We start from the raw sequence: 16,198 nt of genomic DNA, 5'->3' as shown, positions 1-16,198 counted from the left end.
TTCTGCGAAATAATAAGAGTGAGACAACGAAGGTTTAAAATTTTTAACATCCTTTAATTTTAACATCAGATCGACATTGCTGTTGGATCATAAGATAACAATAACAACAGCAGAACTAAAGTAATCGGCTTCAAAGAAAGCATCAGAAATAAAGCAAATTGTATTTCTGCAAGAAGACCAGCAAATTCAAAATGACTATTACTAGTATATCAATATTTCGCAATTCTTAATGCTTGTGACTAGGCTTTTTCCCCTCTTTTGTGATAAAACGGAAGTGTTCAACCCTTTTCTGATGAAACGGAAATGACACTGACCTAGGGAGTAAACTTCCTTCCTGTTGAACTTTGTTCTACAACAAGATGACGTAAACTTTCGTCCCATAAGTCCCCGCGCACGGTGTCGATCTCTCTTTCCAATATTTTTGTCAGCCTCCAGCCGAAGCTACCTGGAGTTGTATAAAAGTTCCCATTACTTTCTGTGAAATGGTAGGATTTTGATTAAAAGAACGTTTTTTATTGTTAATATGATGAGTAAACTTTATACATTTGATGGTTGTTCGTTATAAAACGTCAAGATGGGGGTGATATTTCGAGATTCAGATCATTTGATTATTCTGAAAGTTTTAATCTGTTGATACAGGGATTCGTCAAAGTTATCAAGAACAAAGCGTACTTTAAGCGTTTCCAGGTCAAATTCAGGAGAAGACGAGGTCACTGTTATATTTCAGTGTTGATGAATTATTTTTACTGTCTTATGAAGCTTTCATTTCACGTGACGGTTTATCTTGTCTCTTCTAGAGGGCAAAACCGATTATTACGCCCGAAAACGTCTAGTGACCCAGGATAAGAACAAATACAACACTCCCAAGTACCGTTTTGTTGTTCGTTCTACAAACAAGGACATTGTTTGTCAGGTTAGAAATTTACCACTCTCTTAATTCCTAGTTCTAAGGATGAATTCAGATACAGTGGAACCTCCATTCAATGAACACCCACGGGACCAGGGCAAGTGTCCCCTGAATAGAGGTGTCCCAGAGGAGGGGTTCCACTGTAGGAAGATGTGGACTGGCTGATATTCGAAAATATTATTCAAGGTCAGGGCTAAATCAAAAGATACTGTTGCATAAACGAATGTTGTCCAGTTTCACTGTGGGGAAACAATCTGCAGGAACAAAATGAGCAAAACGGGAGGAAATCCTTTTTTTAATACACTTAATCCATTGGCCCCTGGGAGTGAGAGTTACTATCAAAATCACTAGAGTGGTAAATCTGCCATTAGAATTCTTAAATGTGGGTTCCAAAAAACTTATCACGTGATCTGCAAAAGAAGGCGTCACATGGCATAAAAAAGTTGCCACATGGTTCGTGTATAATGTAAAGCGCGTCGGCGGTCATGGCATTCAACAAAAAACACTTTTTTTCGATCATGTGACATTATTTGTCGGATCACATGACAATTTGTTTAAGATCATGTGTTTAGATTCAAATTGCTTCATGTCAGTGGTTTAAGCAGTCAAACACTTTTCCCTCTCCATTAATGCATTCCGACTCGCATGCCAAAGAAAACCACTGAAAACCACTCTTCAATATAGCAGAAAGTGAGGTCATCCTGGTAAATGTTAGCTTGTGTTTAGGGGTTGCTTTCTCATTCTCTAAGCATACATTTGGCGTAAGGTTTTTAAAAGAAAAATAGGTTTTCTCAAGTGTTAAATTTACTCTCCAATGGGAAACGGGTGAGTGTTAATGTCGAGCCCTGGTATGAGTGTTGAGCTTTTCGCTTAAGGTGTTCCATGGGTGAACAAAAAAAAAAATTCTATTTCCAAACATTTTAAATTCTGCGGTAAGCAGTTGTACTGTGTAATACTTCAATCCATTTTGGAGAGTGAAATTTTGAAGTGGAAAGTAAATTTTGAATCCTACTCTCCAAAGTGAAAAGTGATGTCAAAAGTTTGTGTCAAGCCCGAGAACGCATGTTTTATGAGTCAAATGAGTCAATGAGTCATGAGTCAATGGACTCAGTCAATATAGCAATAATTTATTGATTAAGCCTTTAGAAGCCCTTGTTTCAGTGATTGGGACTAAGCACTCTCTAAAATGTAAGCTTTCATTTTATGGTTTAATTAACTGCACTAACTTGTTGACTCATTGACTCATTGTCTCATAAATACTTGACACTCGTCAAGCCCTGCATGCAGTCACACTGCATATTTAAGTTTGATAAAAAGCATCGTATAAATTGACTTTCATTTTACAGATTCCTATCACTGTGAAAAAAATGTGTTTGAATGAAGAATTTTACATGAAAATAAGTAAAGAATAAATGCACTGCTGATTTACAACACTTTTCTTTCTTTTGCCTTAAGGTCTTCAATTTTTTGCCAAAAAGACCAGTTGCAAAGCGAAGCCAATTTTGTGGCAGAGATTGCGCAATTGTTTGCGAACTGAATTAGCAGCTACAATGTAACTGATCTTTGAGAGGGATAACTATTTTAATATTGTACATGTACTACCATTACTGTTTTGATTTGTTAGTTGAAAAACGTATCATTTAGATTATGTACTCTTTTACAGGTAGCGTATGCCAAGATTGAGGGGGATGTGATCATTTGTGCAGCCTATTCACATGAACTTCCCCGCTATGGCATCAAGGTCGGGTTGACCAATTATTCAGCAGCTTACTGCACTGGCCTCCTACTTGCTCGTCGTGTAAGTAATGGAGTATTTTATGATCTTACTTTGAATACTTGGGTGTCATATTCTACCATAAGAAAATGTGCTGCAATGTAATTCCCTAACCTTTTACCATTTTGGTTTTATTTTTTCAATTTTGTTATGAAGGTTTTTTTATGAATTACATGTGTGGTACATGTAGTTGTCCGCGAAAAGGAAAATAAAATTGTGTTTGTGTTCTTTTTATGGTGCTGGAAGTTTACAGGTTAACAGTCAGCTGACTTTGATTCAAACACCTGGCTTCTCATCTGTCTTGTATATCCAAATAATAAAGAGCATATCTGCATTACAACTTGAAAAAATGTCTTTGTTAGTTGCTTACCAAACTGAAGCTCCATGAGATCTACCCAGGAGTAGAGGAAGTAAATGGTGAGGAGTACTATGTTGAAAGTGTGGAAGGATCTCCCGGTGCCTTTAGAGCCTTTTTGGATGTAGGTTTGGCAAGGACTAGCACTGGCGCAAGGGTATTTGGGGCCCTTAAAGGAGCAGTTGATGGTGGCATGGATATTCCACATAGGTTTGTTTTCAGTTATTAAATTTTCAGCATCACCGATGCAGTGTTTACAGTATTAAAAGGCGGGGTTTAATCAAGGGTGGCATTTATTTCAAAATCATCTTTCTTAAATCACTGACAACAATTACGGTAGATCATTTGTAAATATTATTTGAAACAGAAACATGTTTAAAGTCCCAGAAAAGGGTTTGCCTTGTTATACCGGCAAAATTCTTGGCCTTAACAAGGCAACTGCACAATGTGAAAATTCTGAAGAAAGAGTTGCAAAATGTGGCCACTTTGAACTCAAGAACATCTTCATGCACGAAAATAAATTTCTAAGGCTGGTTCAGATTACTGAGTTGTCTTCTGATTGGGTGCTGCATTTATGCGAGGGTGGCCGGGTGTTTATTGATACTTTCCTTCCATCTGCAGCATAAAAATTAATTGAGTAAAATACTATGTATACTATAATGTCAAGATTCGAACCATGGCAGGGATATTAATGATTGATTAATTGATCAATAATCAATATACAGTCGAACCTCGATTATCCGGACTTTTTCTCTGGTCCCAGTTTTGTCATGAATTTTTATTAGTCATCATCAAGATCCCTAGACATATTCTTTTCAAAACTACTTCTTTGAAAAGGGAAGTAAATGCGAGTTTGTTTCTCTTTCACAGCAAAAAGCAAAAAAAAAGCAGCGCTTGCACATGTCATAACTAATGCAGAACTTTCGAATGAGTTCTGATTGGCTTAGAGTTGCTTTGTTGCTAAGTGAAATTTCATGCTCTATTGGCTCATTCGGCAAACATCTTTACTTTGACTTTGAAAACTGAAGAGGATTTATCACATGTACTTTTTTCTTGAACTTCTTAAAGTTTTCAATTTTTGTCCAAACAGCGAATTGAGACGCAAGTAACCGGCCAAAGCTCTTTTAGCCAGCTACCGGCCATTTTTGACAGCCCTGGGTAAATTGTAATTTTTTAAAGATGACGACATTTTTTTTAATTTATGAGACATATTTTCGTGGTTACAAACATCATCATCAGTTACAATCTGTCTGAAAAACTGTAGGGGAATATAACAAGTAAGGGAAACCTGCATAATTGACTGTGATAAAGTGCTAGAAAACCGGTTTTTCAAACACTTTGTAACTAACGGTGATGTTTGTATGTAACATTCATACATGTACATGTCTTATAACTTAAAAATGTCTTCATCTCTTTAAAAATTACTGTTTACTTTCTGCTCTCCGAGCGGACCATTTGTATCTTGGTAAGCTGTGGAATTTGATAAATGTGTTTTCCATGCTGAGATGTTACTTGCGGGATCCTGGATTCAGCCTGTCATTTAAACTAACGGTTGTTGTGTTCTGCAGCTCAAAGCGTTTTCCTGGCTATGACAGTGAGTCTAAGGAGTTCAATGCTGAAGTCCACCGAAACCACATCTTTGGCCAGCATGTTGCCAACTACATGAGGCTCTTGAAGGAAGAGGATGAGGAAGGTTACAAGAGGCAGTTTTCTCAATACATCAAGAATGGCATAGAAGCGGATCAGGTGAGTGTTCCTGTGATGAGCTGTTAACAGACAGGTCAGATGAATTGAAACAAGCAACAATGCTGAGCAAAAATGGCATGGTCTTTGTAATGATGGTGTTAAAGGTAATAAAATTAATATTGATCCAACAGGTGTCCTCAGTGTCTGTGATACCACTGAATTACAGTACATTTTATGTAATCACTATTGCTCTCTCCATGGAGACCTTGTTGAGAGAGAGCTGTTCAAATGGATCCTTGATTGTTTTCTTAACATTTTGGCAATTGCAGAACTAAAGACATGTTTGGGATGACTAATGAAATTTTCAATAAGTGTACTCGAAACAGTTATTTAAAAGGGCAGATGCCCTGCAAAGCAATCTACATGTAAGTTTAGGAAATTGTATGAGTGAGTGCAAGTTGTGATTTGTGGGCACAAGTAAAGTTGAATGTTACCCATGCAATTTGAGAACTTTCAAGGCATCTTGAATGACCATAAATCATGAAGTGCACGAGAAAATCATAGTTTCCATGGCAACTTCTGCATTTCACTCTATAAGTTCTATTGCTTTCTTAAGTTATTTGTGTCCTATTCATTGACCAATCAGAAATGCAATATTCTGTTGAGTGTAGGTACAATCTCTGAACTTTTAGCTTTATCTTCCAAGTTATTACTGTTTTACAGTTCTTTCTTGTGATTTTTTTGCTAACTTCCTGCAGATAGAGGAACTGTACAAGAAGGCCCATGCTGCAATTCGAGAGAACCCTGAGGCCAAGCCTGCCCCCACAAGAGAAGTGCAACCCAAGAGGTAACTTGTCGCCGCTGATTTTACATTAAAAATTAATCAACAATCATCAAGACACCAAAGAGCATGTGGGCCCCTTCACAACACCCCCTCCCCTCCCCCCCCCCCCCCCCTGCTCCTTCTACCTCCTCCTCACATAAAAAAACGTGAGATCAACAAAGCAACAAGTCAACGAATTTATCAGTAAAATAGTTATCATCTTTGATCTGGAAACTTTTAAATTGTAATTTTTTATGGGGAATGTGATTTTGATGCTTTGCGCCGTCCGCTTTTGCTTTACTGAAAAATCGTAAAAATATCCCTACATTAAGAAGGTAGACACATGTACGGTGAAGTGGTTTTATTAGAAAAGTGCCTTGTTTTGACCATGAAATCCCCTTTTTATTTTTATTGCTAGTTAAGGGATACATGATACATACGAGTAGTAAGGATAAACTTGAATGTGTGGACTTTCTTGTCCAGGTTCAACCGCAAGAAGATGTCCAACCAACAGCGCAAGGCTCGTGTTGCTCAGAAGAAAGCATACTATTTGAAACAACAAGGAGAAGTTGAGGCTGACCAGGATGAGGAAGATGATGAAGAATAAACCACAAAGTGCAATATTGCAAAAATAAAAGCCAATGATTTGTGCATGTAGTGGTGCTTTTGCGAGGTTATTGATTAAGGATGTGGGGTCCAGAATTGGAGCAAAACCGGAATTGCTGTCGACTGGTGTTCACGTTGGCAGGTTAATTAAACTTAGGGGACCTTGTTCTTTTGCCGTCTGACAAGAAGTCAGTTGTGAAAATCTTAACAACTAGCCACATTAACATAAGCCCATCGTTTCCTACTCTATCAGCTAAAACATCAGTACTGAAGATTGAAAGTGCATTGCACAATGAGCTATCTCTGAAATTTTGAGCGCAATTTACCAGATAATCTCTGAGTAATGACGCTTTGAAAATTATAAATTTTACAAAGAATGTATCGGCTTATTAGCGCTTTTGTCACCCAAGAATTTATCAGTTTTTGATGGCTAATAACTCGCTCGTTGTCAAAGCCAGAAGGCTTAAATTGGAAATTTTACGAATTTAAACACGTTCTTTTACCTTTTTAAGTCAATAGACCAATTTCGAGATATTAAAATTCAGTCCTAAACAAAGGGCATCATCTCGAGGCTCTGGGGAATAAACATTTATTCACCAGAGCCTCTAGATGATGGCTAATTTTTAAGACTTAATTTTAATATATCGAAATTGGTCTATTTGTGACAAGAATGATGCCTTTTATCAGCAAACTCGTGTGTTGACGAGACAAAATGTAAACAATGATTCGCCTCTAGATTTTCGTATCTAAACAGTTTGGCCGCGGGGGAACAAACAAAGAGTATTGTGGTATCTTCCGAAGTGGCCTATTTAAGTCGGCTTAGCGCCGAAAATACACGCCGACTGAGCCGTATCCTTGAGCATACAGTAACGCACCTTTAAACATTGTGCAACATTTTGTTGATCAGCTCAGCTGTTTGTTGAATCGTGCCGGCTTTCACCAGCTTTTGAGACTTGAAAAATATTGATTAACCCCCTCAACTGATGACAACTATTTAAACGGAATAGGCCATTTCCGAGTTGATGTCTGCCTCCTTTTCAAAACGAGTCTAAGTGCGAAGTTTTTCTTATGAAAATTAGTTTTCATTCATATGTAAAGTAGAACTAATTACCATCACAAAAACTTCGCACTTAGACTCGCTTTGAAGAGTAGGCAGACTTGAACTCGGAAATGGCCAATAGACCTTGTCCTCGCTTTTGTTCCACAACGTTGGACTCGTTGAATGGCCTTGAACAAGAACTGCAACATTTTGTCGATCAACAAATAAGTTGAACTTCGTCAGTTAACGGTTTAAAACAAATCTTTCAACTTAACCATCATTTTTGTCCAGCACTCGCTACCTTTCCTTTACAACTGTTTTATCGTGCGGGAGCTCTTAACGCTTTCAACCTTTTTCAGACATCACCGGCAGGGCGGTTGCGAAAGTGGGAGAGAAACACGTGATGAAAGGCCCTAAGAGACGTCTGCCCAGGAGGCTAGTAAGGCAGCCTCATCTGCTGGAGAGAATGGGGAATGACCAAACTGCCCTCATTGCCGTCGAATGGGGTGCCATTGTTGTTCAACGTCCAAACTACTAACTCCAATCTCGATTCCTATTTGTTTTGCAAGGAATTTCCATACGCTTCCTGCATTTTTCCATCAGCACTAAAGAGAATCTTGACAAGACTGAGCAGCATCGAGGAATAAGCGACGCGATTTTTTCGTCTTTTATGACTGTTGACGATGTTAAAGAAACGACAACATGAAAAATATACGTACCAGAAGTTTTACCTACTTAATCGTAGTAAAGCCAGTACTGTACGTACTATTCTTGTAAAGCACAACAGACAGTGCATTAAAGTTGGAATTGGAATGGTATTGCATGTGGGAAAACTTGCAGGGGTTGGACTGCAAGTGCCAAAGCTTAAATTGTAGTTCTAGGATCTGTTGGTTGCATACACTTTGGAATTGTTTGAGTCGAGAACCCTGGCTGTGTCCCAAATGCTTGTGCGCATGCGGCATTTCCTTTTGTGTTTTGATCGATTAAGGACGGTGACTACTATTGTTATTGCGCATACGTTCTGCGCATCTCGAGATACTCGGGTTTCCTATCGGTGATGCTTACTAACACCGGGATATTTTTGCGCGGTTCAAAACTATCCGGAGAAAGTAAATCTTAGTAAGTACTCTTGGTATCCAAAAAGAAAATTGGGGGTTACCATGCATTTTTGAGCGATAATTAAGCTTCAGTTTGAGAAAGAACGCCATACATTGCTTTGTATTGTGAAGCTGTTTACAATTATTATCCCCCAATTTTCTTTTTGGATTCAGTGACACTTCTTAAGATCTACATTTCCTGCATAATCACACACCGGGGAAAAAATCTTAAATTAGTAGGCACCGTCCTTAAACTGAAGAGAAACTGAATGAAACGCATTTATAGACTAAGATAGCAGTGATCTTCGCACTTTTCTGGATATTACACCACTTTCATTATATTAAAATTCAACTTAAAACAATGAACATGATTTCGAGGCTGAGTTTATTCGTCAGAGCCTTGAGATGATGCATGTCATTTAGGACGGAATTTTAATATATCGAAAATGGGCTAAATAAGCAATTGTCTTTTACAGACACATGGAAAATTTAGAAGACTTTTCTTGGACTCGAAGCCATGACCTCCGCGACTACGGCGCAGCAAATTTCCCTTTCGTAAACGGTCGTTGCCATTTCTCAGAACGGTCGTTGCCATTTGAAACGGTCGATGCCATTTATAACGGTCGACTACACACTTGACTTCAAAGAAAATCAAAAGAAACAAACTAAGAAAGAATATTAACAAAAATTAAGTCAAAAAAGAAAAAGAAAACATTTATAAAGGAAAAACTGGAGAAAAAAGAAAGACTCCGAAAATTTCAAGACTCGAACTCGGGTTCTTAGCCCTTACCCTAAACAGAACCCTAATTCATTTGACCAGCGAGACACAACTCCCAGTAACCGCGACCTTTTGAGTTCTTAGACCTAATGAGTGTAATTCAGAGCTAAGAAATAGCATCGACCGTTTCAAATGGCAACGACCGTTTACGAAAGGGAAATAAGCGACGGCGCAATGCTCTACCAACTGAGCAAATAGGCCAATAGCCCTTAGGCGTGATCTGCCGAGCTGATTTCACCACCAAGCCTCGAAATCGAAAATATAACTCGTAAATTTTAGCTTGAGCTGAATCCCAAAGGAGCAAACTAGTAAAGAAAACCCACGTGCGGACAGTATTTTCATGACCACATGGTGTAAATCATTTTGCGCAAACGAGGCTTGGTAAGTTTTTAGCATATGATGTCATCATGCATAAGGCCTATTTGCCGTGAAAGGACTGGTGAATTAATTCAAAGATACGTATACTTGAAGTGCAGGTTATTAGCGAAATTGTCTGAAAAATAAAATTGTCAATTGTCTGTAAGAGACAATTGCTTAAATCGTCCAGATAAGTACGAGGATATAGGATCACGGTTACCTGAAGAGAAACTTCCGGCAGTACAATTATTCGCGTGTTAAGTACAACTCGCGGTTCCACAGGCACCAGTTTTCTAGCGAAAAAAAAAAAATTCCCGCCGGCTAGGCAGGCCAAGGTCTCCCTCACGAGTAGCAACATCCATCCCTCGTGGGAAAACGGGGGGGGGGGGGGGGGGAAGAAGGGGGGGGTGGGTACGGCTACATGAAGGCTAGCCAAAACCTCAAGTCAAAACCATAAGAACGAAAGAGATAATGATAACGATAAGATTACGGACATTTTACTGTATTCTCAGGTCTTATCGCTAATTCTACCACGGCACTTTAATTTTTAAAACCCATCGTCTGAAAATCACGTCTTGTTTCAAACATATAAAAATATATTACATCATTTTTCTCTTCCTAGACAAATAGTTCTGTTCTAACAGAGTTAATAGAGGGAATGTCATTTGCCTACAAATGATGTGCTCCTTCCTGAAGAAGCACAGTTTGTTGTGATTGTTTCGCGTCTCGTTCTTCCTTGTGGAAGAATACATATTGTGGGCCCCTGAAGGTCATGCAAAGTCTAAAGCTTCGGTATCATCCACACTAAATTAAATCCTAGTTACAAAACAACCGCTAGTATGGATAAAATGCTGCTTTCTTCGTCGAGGAACTTTGGAATAATATTATATCTCTCAGATAGTACGCGCGCTGTGATTGGCTGAATTAGCGGGCCGTATTCTACAGTACGGTCCGCTGTACACCCAGCAAAATTTAAAATTTCGATAAAACATTCTCTAGCAAGTTTTTCATGTCATTTCTGTTACATAAACTTGTAAAAGTGTTTGTATCTTGCAAGCAACTATTTCAAACAGCCACGAAGATTTAGTTTTTTGGATTTTGATACGCAATCTTCTTGTCAGTTGAGCCTTCCGCTTGTCTTCGACTAGTTTCCTTTCCCGCGCGACTGATTACCTCAGAGATGTAATAATTATCTTACTAACCTCGTTTTCTCGCTCCGTACTGTAAGATACGGATACTCGTTTTTTTACCGTTGATTTATGGCCCGCGCGCTTCGAGCTTGGGCCATAAAAAACTCGATCCGTACCTTACAGTACAGACCTCGAACTCGGTTAGTAAGAGGTCTATAGTGTGGACGAGAATTCCAGCTAACTAACTCCAGAGAAAATTTTGAAAAGTTCAAAGTTTCCAGTCGATGCGACGTGTTTGGCGGGCTACGCTTATTTAGGGTGCCCTGAGGAACTACTTTAAGGAAAACAAAATCTTGCGGTAAGGGGTGAGTTGATTCACAGAGCTACAGGAAACCTTGGCAATCACCCATGCAAGAGTAGTGTGGAAAGAACTTGTGATAATTGTATTAAGTGCAAATGTACTTGTTTTGTATATAAAATATAGCTTCCAAATCAGTAAAAATTAACTCTTTGCGGACAAATAATGTGAATATAAATACTTTTTTTCTTGTTTAAGCCACTCATCCAGACCTCACCTTACTTACAACGGGGCGTTCGAGCTTTAGAATGCGATTGGCTGCATATACGTTTCCTGTGACGCCAAAGAACAAATTTCTAAGGCAAACCGTTTTGGAAGCCAATGCAGTAATATTGGGGTAATTATGGCAAAAATAAATACGTCTGTCTGAACGCTTCTCGATTTTTTAGCTCAAAGCGGCAGTTTGTTCAATCGTTCCCTTTTGTTTAGATAGACTTCCGGAGCGGTGTGTTCATTTAGGTATTAGCTCGTCTTTCTAGGGAGTGCCGTTCTCTTGCATCTCCAGTAATTGCTGATCGATGTTTTTCCGTCTAGCCTCGTTAAGAGCTAAGCGCTGTTGAAGACTAGCACGACTAAAAGGAACAAGGAAACAATTAAAAATAATGATAGAAGCGATGAGCGTTGATTTGTTCCCTTTATATTTCAGGGCAAACAATTCTTTCGGAACCACAGCAAACATATCAAGTTTTAGTAAATCTCATTGCCCTCAGTCGCTTTTTTTTTATCCTAAATCGAATAGAAATGAATTGTTTGAAAACAAAAAGAGGTTCGCTTGTTCTTTGTAGCTATAACTACGTGCAAAATGTTAAAACAATTTCGCTAAAACTCACCTCGCCCCCCCCCCCCCCCCCCAACCCCTTCCCAGTAGAAACACCACCAACGACACAAATGAAGTAAAAATAAGTCGGATTTTGAGGGAAACGTTCCCCGACGATTTCAAACCAATGGAAGGGCCAAACTGAGATCAGCAACTCACCATTTTTCAGGATCTAGCGAATCAGTCTCTTTTCCTTTATCACGTGACATTCCCAGAGACGCTTTCTTTCTTTCGAGTTGTTGGTGAAGGTTTTCAATGTCACCGCTGACCGCCTCGCTTTCCTCTTTACCAACCTTAGCATTCACCAAATGCGAGCTGTTTTCACGCTCCTCCTTTTGGGGCGGTGACATCTGCGTGCTGTTGAGGTCAGTGGTATTGAGAGTGACGTCATCGGTTTGTGAAGTTGAGGAATTGAGAAGCATGGGAAGACTGTCCCTAGCCATCTCCATGTTAGCCTGCTTCAGGAGTCCTTCGAGAGTTTCGAGGCTTGATTGAACGCTTCGAGTACGATCCATGTACGAGCTGTCAGGATAAGCGGTTTGTCCATTGTCCTGGCTCACAAAGATGGCGGGTTTTTTAGGATATGGATGGCTTTCCGTCACATCTTGAGAATTCGCATGACTAAATGATACCAGAGGTCCACTGTCTGTAAAGTGTTTAAGGTTCTGATCAGAGTTGCTTTTCTTCATACTGCTGGCTGAAGATTTAGTCATTGCTCTAGGAGAGGTTACTCTTCGCATATGTGCCGCTGACCGCGGTCCCGCTAGGGTAGTGATGCGGTTCGATGAACCGAACGTCGCCCTCTCGTATCCTGATACCTTCGCCTCCAGACGGGCTACCTGTGGTATTGGACAAAAAAAAGCAAGAGAAATGAGAACTTTTGTCTTTCGACCGTGAAAGCACGAATAAACTTTGGCTACCAGATCATACTCGTATTTCTTAATCAGCGATTATATTAATTGAAAAAAACAGAGTACGAAGAGGAAATGTATCAGCATGAGTACCGAACGTGCAGCACGATTATTTTTGTTCTTTTCACCAATAATATTATTGGTTTCTGCAGTTGTTGTTTCTTAGACTTCCTGATGGGATGTCTGAATCGCGGCGCACTAACCAGGGGACAGCCAATCTCGTACCCAGAGTCCTCGGGCTTTTTGGGCGCTCACCCGCTGACCAAAAAGCCCGAGGACTCTGGGTACGAGATTGGGGGACAGCTCGATTATTCACATTCTCGTTCCCAGAGCTGTGATCCTTTTGGCCAGCGCCGCGGATCGATCCGCGGATCGATCTGCTCGCTCCGCAGCTCTGGGAACGAGAATGGATTATTCTTGTTATCAGATGGTATTCCACTTATACCTCGGCTTCCTTGATAACCAGAGTCTCGTTCGTTGCCTTAGCATCTTCTTGATATAAAAATAACTGTGATGCAAGGCTTCGGTTGTCCTCTACCAAAGTCAGATTTTTCTCCTGCGCATGTGACAGTTCTTGAGCCAATCTCCGTTCTTCTTCTTGTAGCCGTTGTATCTCCAAACGATGCTTTGCATCGCTTTCATCTTTCTGTGCGATTACTTTGACGTGGTCTTCACGTAACCGTTGGACCTGCAAGCGGAGAATCGAAATATGATCCACACTTCCGCCCTGTTATTTTTTTAAATTTTGCTTTACTCATAGCCCAAACCCGAAAAAAGTTTACAGTACGTCATAAAAAATTGCAATTAATCAATGAAATGAAAGTACTACAGTGAGAAAGAAATGGAAAATATACACCATAAATCAATGGAAAAACCAACGCAAACGCCCACAATAACAAAAGTTTTCAGCATAAATCAATGGAGAAACCAAAGCAAATGCCCACAATAAAACATCCACAAAGTATTCAGACTTTACAAAAAGGCCCAACTTTTACATCTCAGCCGGCGGGTCATCCACGAGAAAACGAAGGGCTCTGTAGACATAGGAAATCAAGTTTTCTCATTGGTTAGCTTGCGAAATGTGAAATCTTGAACCGGAAGTTAAAATGGCCGATGTGGCAAAATGGGATCAGCTGGTGCGAAGCCGATCGGTAAAATGACCAGAGTGCATTTGTTTAAAACTACGATATTACTTATTGCTTCTTCCTGTTCGACAAAAAAACTTAAAGCTTCCTATTGAGACTCTTCCAATTTAATGCTTCTGAGCGCCGCCAACTTTAGTACTATTGACGAATCCTATAGGATCTCCAGCAGTCCTAGAATCTGGGACAGCAAATGCTGTCTCCAGAACCTTTGTTTTCTCGTGCGAAGGCCCCGTCGACTAGGAAAAACGACGGGATCTGGGAACGAGAATGATGAAGCAGTCATTTGAATCAACGAGATACCACCAAGCTGGTAAATGGTTTGACCGTAGGAGCTGTGTGAAGTACAATCGTCCGGACATCGACATTGACTGACGTTTGACTGACTCTGAAGATGACTTCCGCTCAGGTTGTCCAAACGTCAGTCAATGTCTAGCCTGCGTAGCAAGCGTTTCCTTAGGGAAACATGCACGATTTTCGATGTTCTGGCCACGCGAAAAGTGGGGTGAGAGTCTTGTCCAAAATGCACGGAAACGCTTGCTACTCAGACTAGTCGATGTCATCCCAAACAGTCCTTCCCAGGAGTACACTCACCCCGACCGTAAACTCCTTTCGTTAGCATAGAAAGCGTTCTCAGTTGAAAAATACCAACGCCAGCCGATTTGTGAACAGATCCATGCATTCCCCTCGCTCTTGCTATCTTTAGGTAACTTGTGCAACGCAAAAATGCGAAATATCGATGCACAAATGATATTATGTTTCGTATACTTGCAAAGATCTATCTTGGCAACGAAAAATATTTGAGTTTGAGTGCAATTAAAGTAGGGTTTCGTGGCTCACCTCGTGTTCTTGGGTAGCCTGTTTGAGCTCTTGTTGTTGCTGTGCCTTCCTTAGTTCCTGTACGCATTTGGCTTCGGCCTGCGCCTCTCTGACCTGCGCTGCCCCAAGCTCCTTTGCAAGCCTAGTGCAATCCGTTTCCTTCGTGGTCAACAGGACATGCGCGTCATCAAGTTCGTGAACGAGCTCCTGTTCAGTCCGCTGACATTTCAATAGATCACGACGGGCTTCCATCAATTCAGCATGCTATAAAGAAGAATAAGTGATACACTTCCCGAAAAAAAAAAGGGAAAAGCAGCTAAAAAATCAATAAATTCGGCAGTTGAGAGGAAATTCCTGTCAACGAAATCCCTGTGAACCACTGTCAACACAACAGTGGACACTTTACCTTACCAAATGCCACTGATGTCATTGCAGCACAGTGTTCACATAATAGTTTATACTGAGCGCTACTTACTGTTTATACAGTTGCCGAAAGTTTATAGAAATGCAACATGTATTTTCGGACCCTCTTTGTTGAACCAGCCAAAATTTGACTGAATCCAGAAGCTCCCACACCAAAGTTATCGGCATAATTTAAACCGCAGGTCTTCTTTCCTTTTCAGTGCTCACCGTATTTTGAAGCTGTTCACGCGCCAATCGCAATTCCTGGCTAGTACCTTCGGAATCTTCGTGCCTCCTGTGCAATTTATTGATCTCCTGTAAACCAAGAGTGGTACGTGAAATGTCAGAGTGAAACCATGCCATTCATTGAGTCCTTTCACGGGAACACATGAGCCCAACAAATTTGAGTGGCTTCATAGAGCGGTTTTCAAGTGTGTCGAAAGTAATTTGCGAATTACTTTGGTTTTGCATTACTTCACTCAGTGATTGGTTCAAAGTTCTCGCGCCACTTTTTCAACCAATCAGAACCTCTGAAGTGAAACCAAAACCAATCGTGGCTCGCGCGTGCACATTTTCCCACGCTTTGTGTCGGCTACGTGTAATTACTTCGAGGTTTGATTGGTTTACTGGATTGTCTCTGTCCTTTTTGATTGGCCAAAGTAATTACTTTGGTTTTGGTTTTACAACACTCATTTGAAAACCGCTCTTACTCAGTTGGTAGAGCATTGCACCGCCATCGCAGAGGTCATGGGTTCGAATCCCGTTGAAGCCGCCTGCATTTTTCACGTGCCTAAAGACGGTTTGTGCAGGGGAGGGATCACTAGTTCCCAAGTTTGAAATCCGAGATTCGGAGTCGAAATTGCGTACATTTTGTTGGAACAGGCCAATTAAATAATTCGACGACCTTATAGGAAGGAACGGATGCATTGCGCGCATGCTCTATTGTTCTTGAGCTCCGATTTTGCTCTCACGGCGACTCATTACAAGGGTATTTGCACCACCCTACCCCTCTGATGTTGTTTTACAACGTGCTCGTGTCCTCAATGTCCTCCCCTTACCACAGCAGTCCGCTAAGCTCACTCGCAGAAATAGAGAGCGATGGAACTCTTCTATTTACCACTTTTACAATGGCGATCGATTTATTTTTCTTTTTGTATTCATGCGAATTAGACCTACTAGCCATATTCCTTGGAATCT

General features: G+C 40.4%; 2 protein-coding genes across 2 annotated transcripts in view; one reads left to right on the top strand and one right to left on the bottom strand.

The window, feature by feature from the left end:
* Positions 1-392: 392 nt before the first annotated feature.
* Positions 393-6,198, top strand: LOC138028411 (large ribosomal subunit protein uL18A-like). Its single transcript, XM_068875951.1, has 8 exons — positions 393-485; positions 640-709; positions 798-913; positions 2,571-2,705; positions 3,044-3,246; positions 4,605-4,782; positions 5,481-5,569; positions 6,029-6,198. The coding sequence occupies exons 1-8, from the start codon at positions 483-485 to the stop codon at positions 6,150-6,152; spliced, it is 918 nt and encodes a 305-aa protein (XP_068732052.1). The 5' UTR covers positions 393-482; the 3' UTR covers positions 6,153-6,198.
* A 3,699-nt stretch (positions 6,199-9,897) lies between these two features.
* The window catches only part of LOC138028374 (coiled-coil domain-containing protein 18-like), a 24,282-nt gene continuing 17,981 nt past the window's right edge, over positions 9,898-16,198 (bottom strand). The window contains exons 18-22 of the mRNA XM_068875895.1: positions 15,230-15,316; positions 14,621-14,863; positions 13,084-13,326; positions 11,887-12,566; positions 9,898-11,482 (exon numbers count right to left, since the gene is read on the bottom strand). Of these exons, the coding sequence (XP_068731996.1) occupies positions 11,386-11,482; positions 11,887-12,566; positions 13,084-13,326; positions 14,621-14,863; positions 15,230-15,316 (1,350 nt within the window). The 3' untranslated portion in view covers positions 9,898-11,385. The remainder of the gene's footprint in view (positions 11,483-11,886; positions 12,567-13,083; positions 13,327-14,620; positions 14,864-15,229; positions 15,317-16,198) is intronic.

This window comes from Montipora capricornis, chromosome 2 (genome assembly GCF_036669925.1).
Source record: "Montipora capricornis isolate CH-2021 chromosome 2, ASM3666992v2, whole genome shotgun sequence".
NCBI lineage: Eukaryota > Metazoa > Cnidaria > Anthozoa > Scleractinia > Acroporidae > Montipora > Montipora capricornis.
This window is presented reverse-complemented; position numbering and strand designations above follow the sequence as displayed.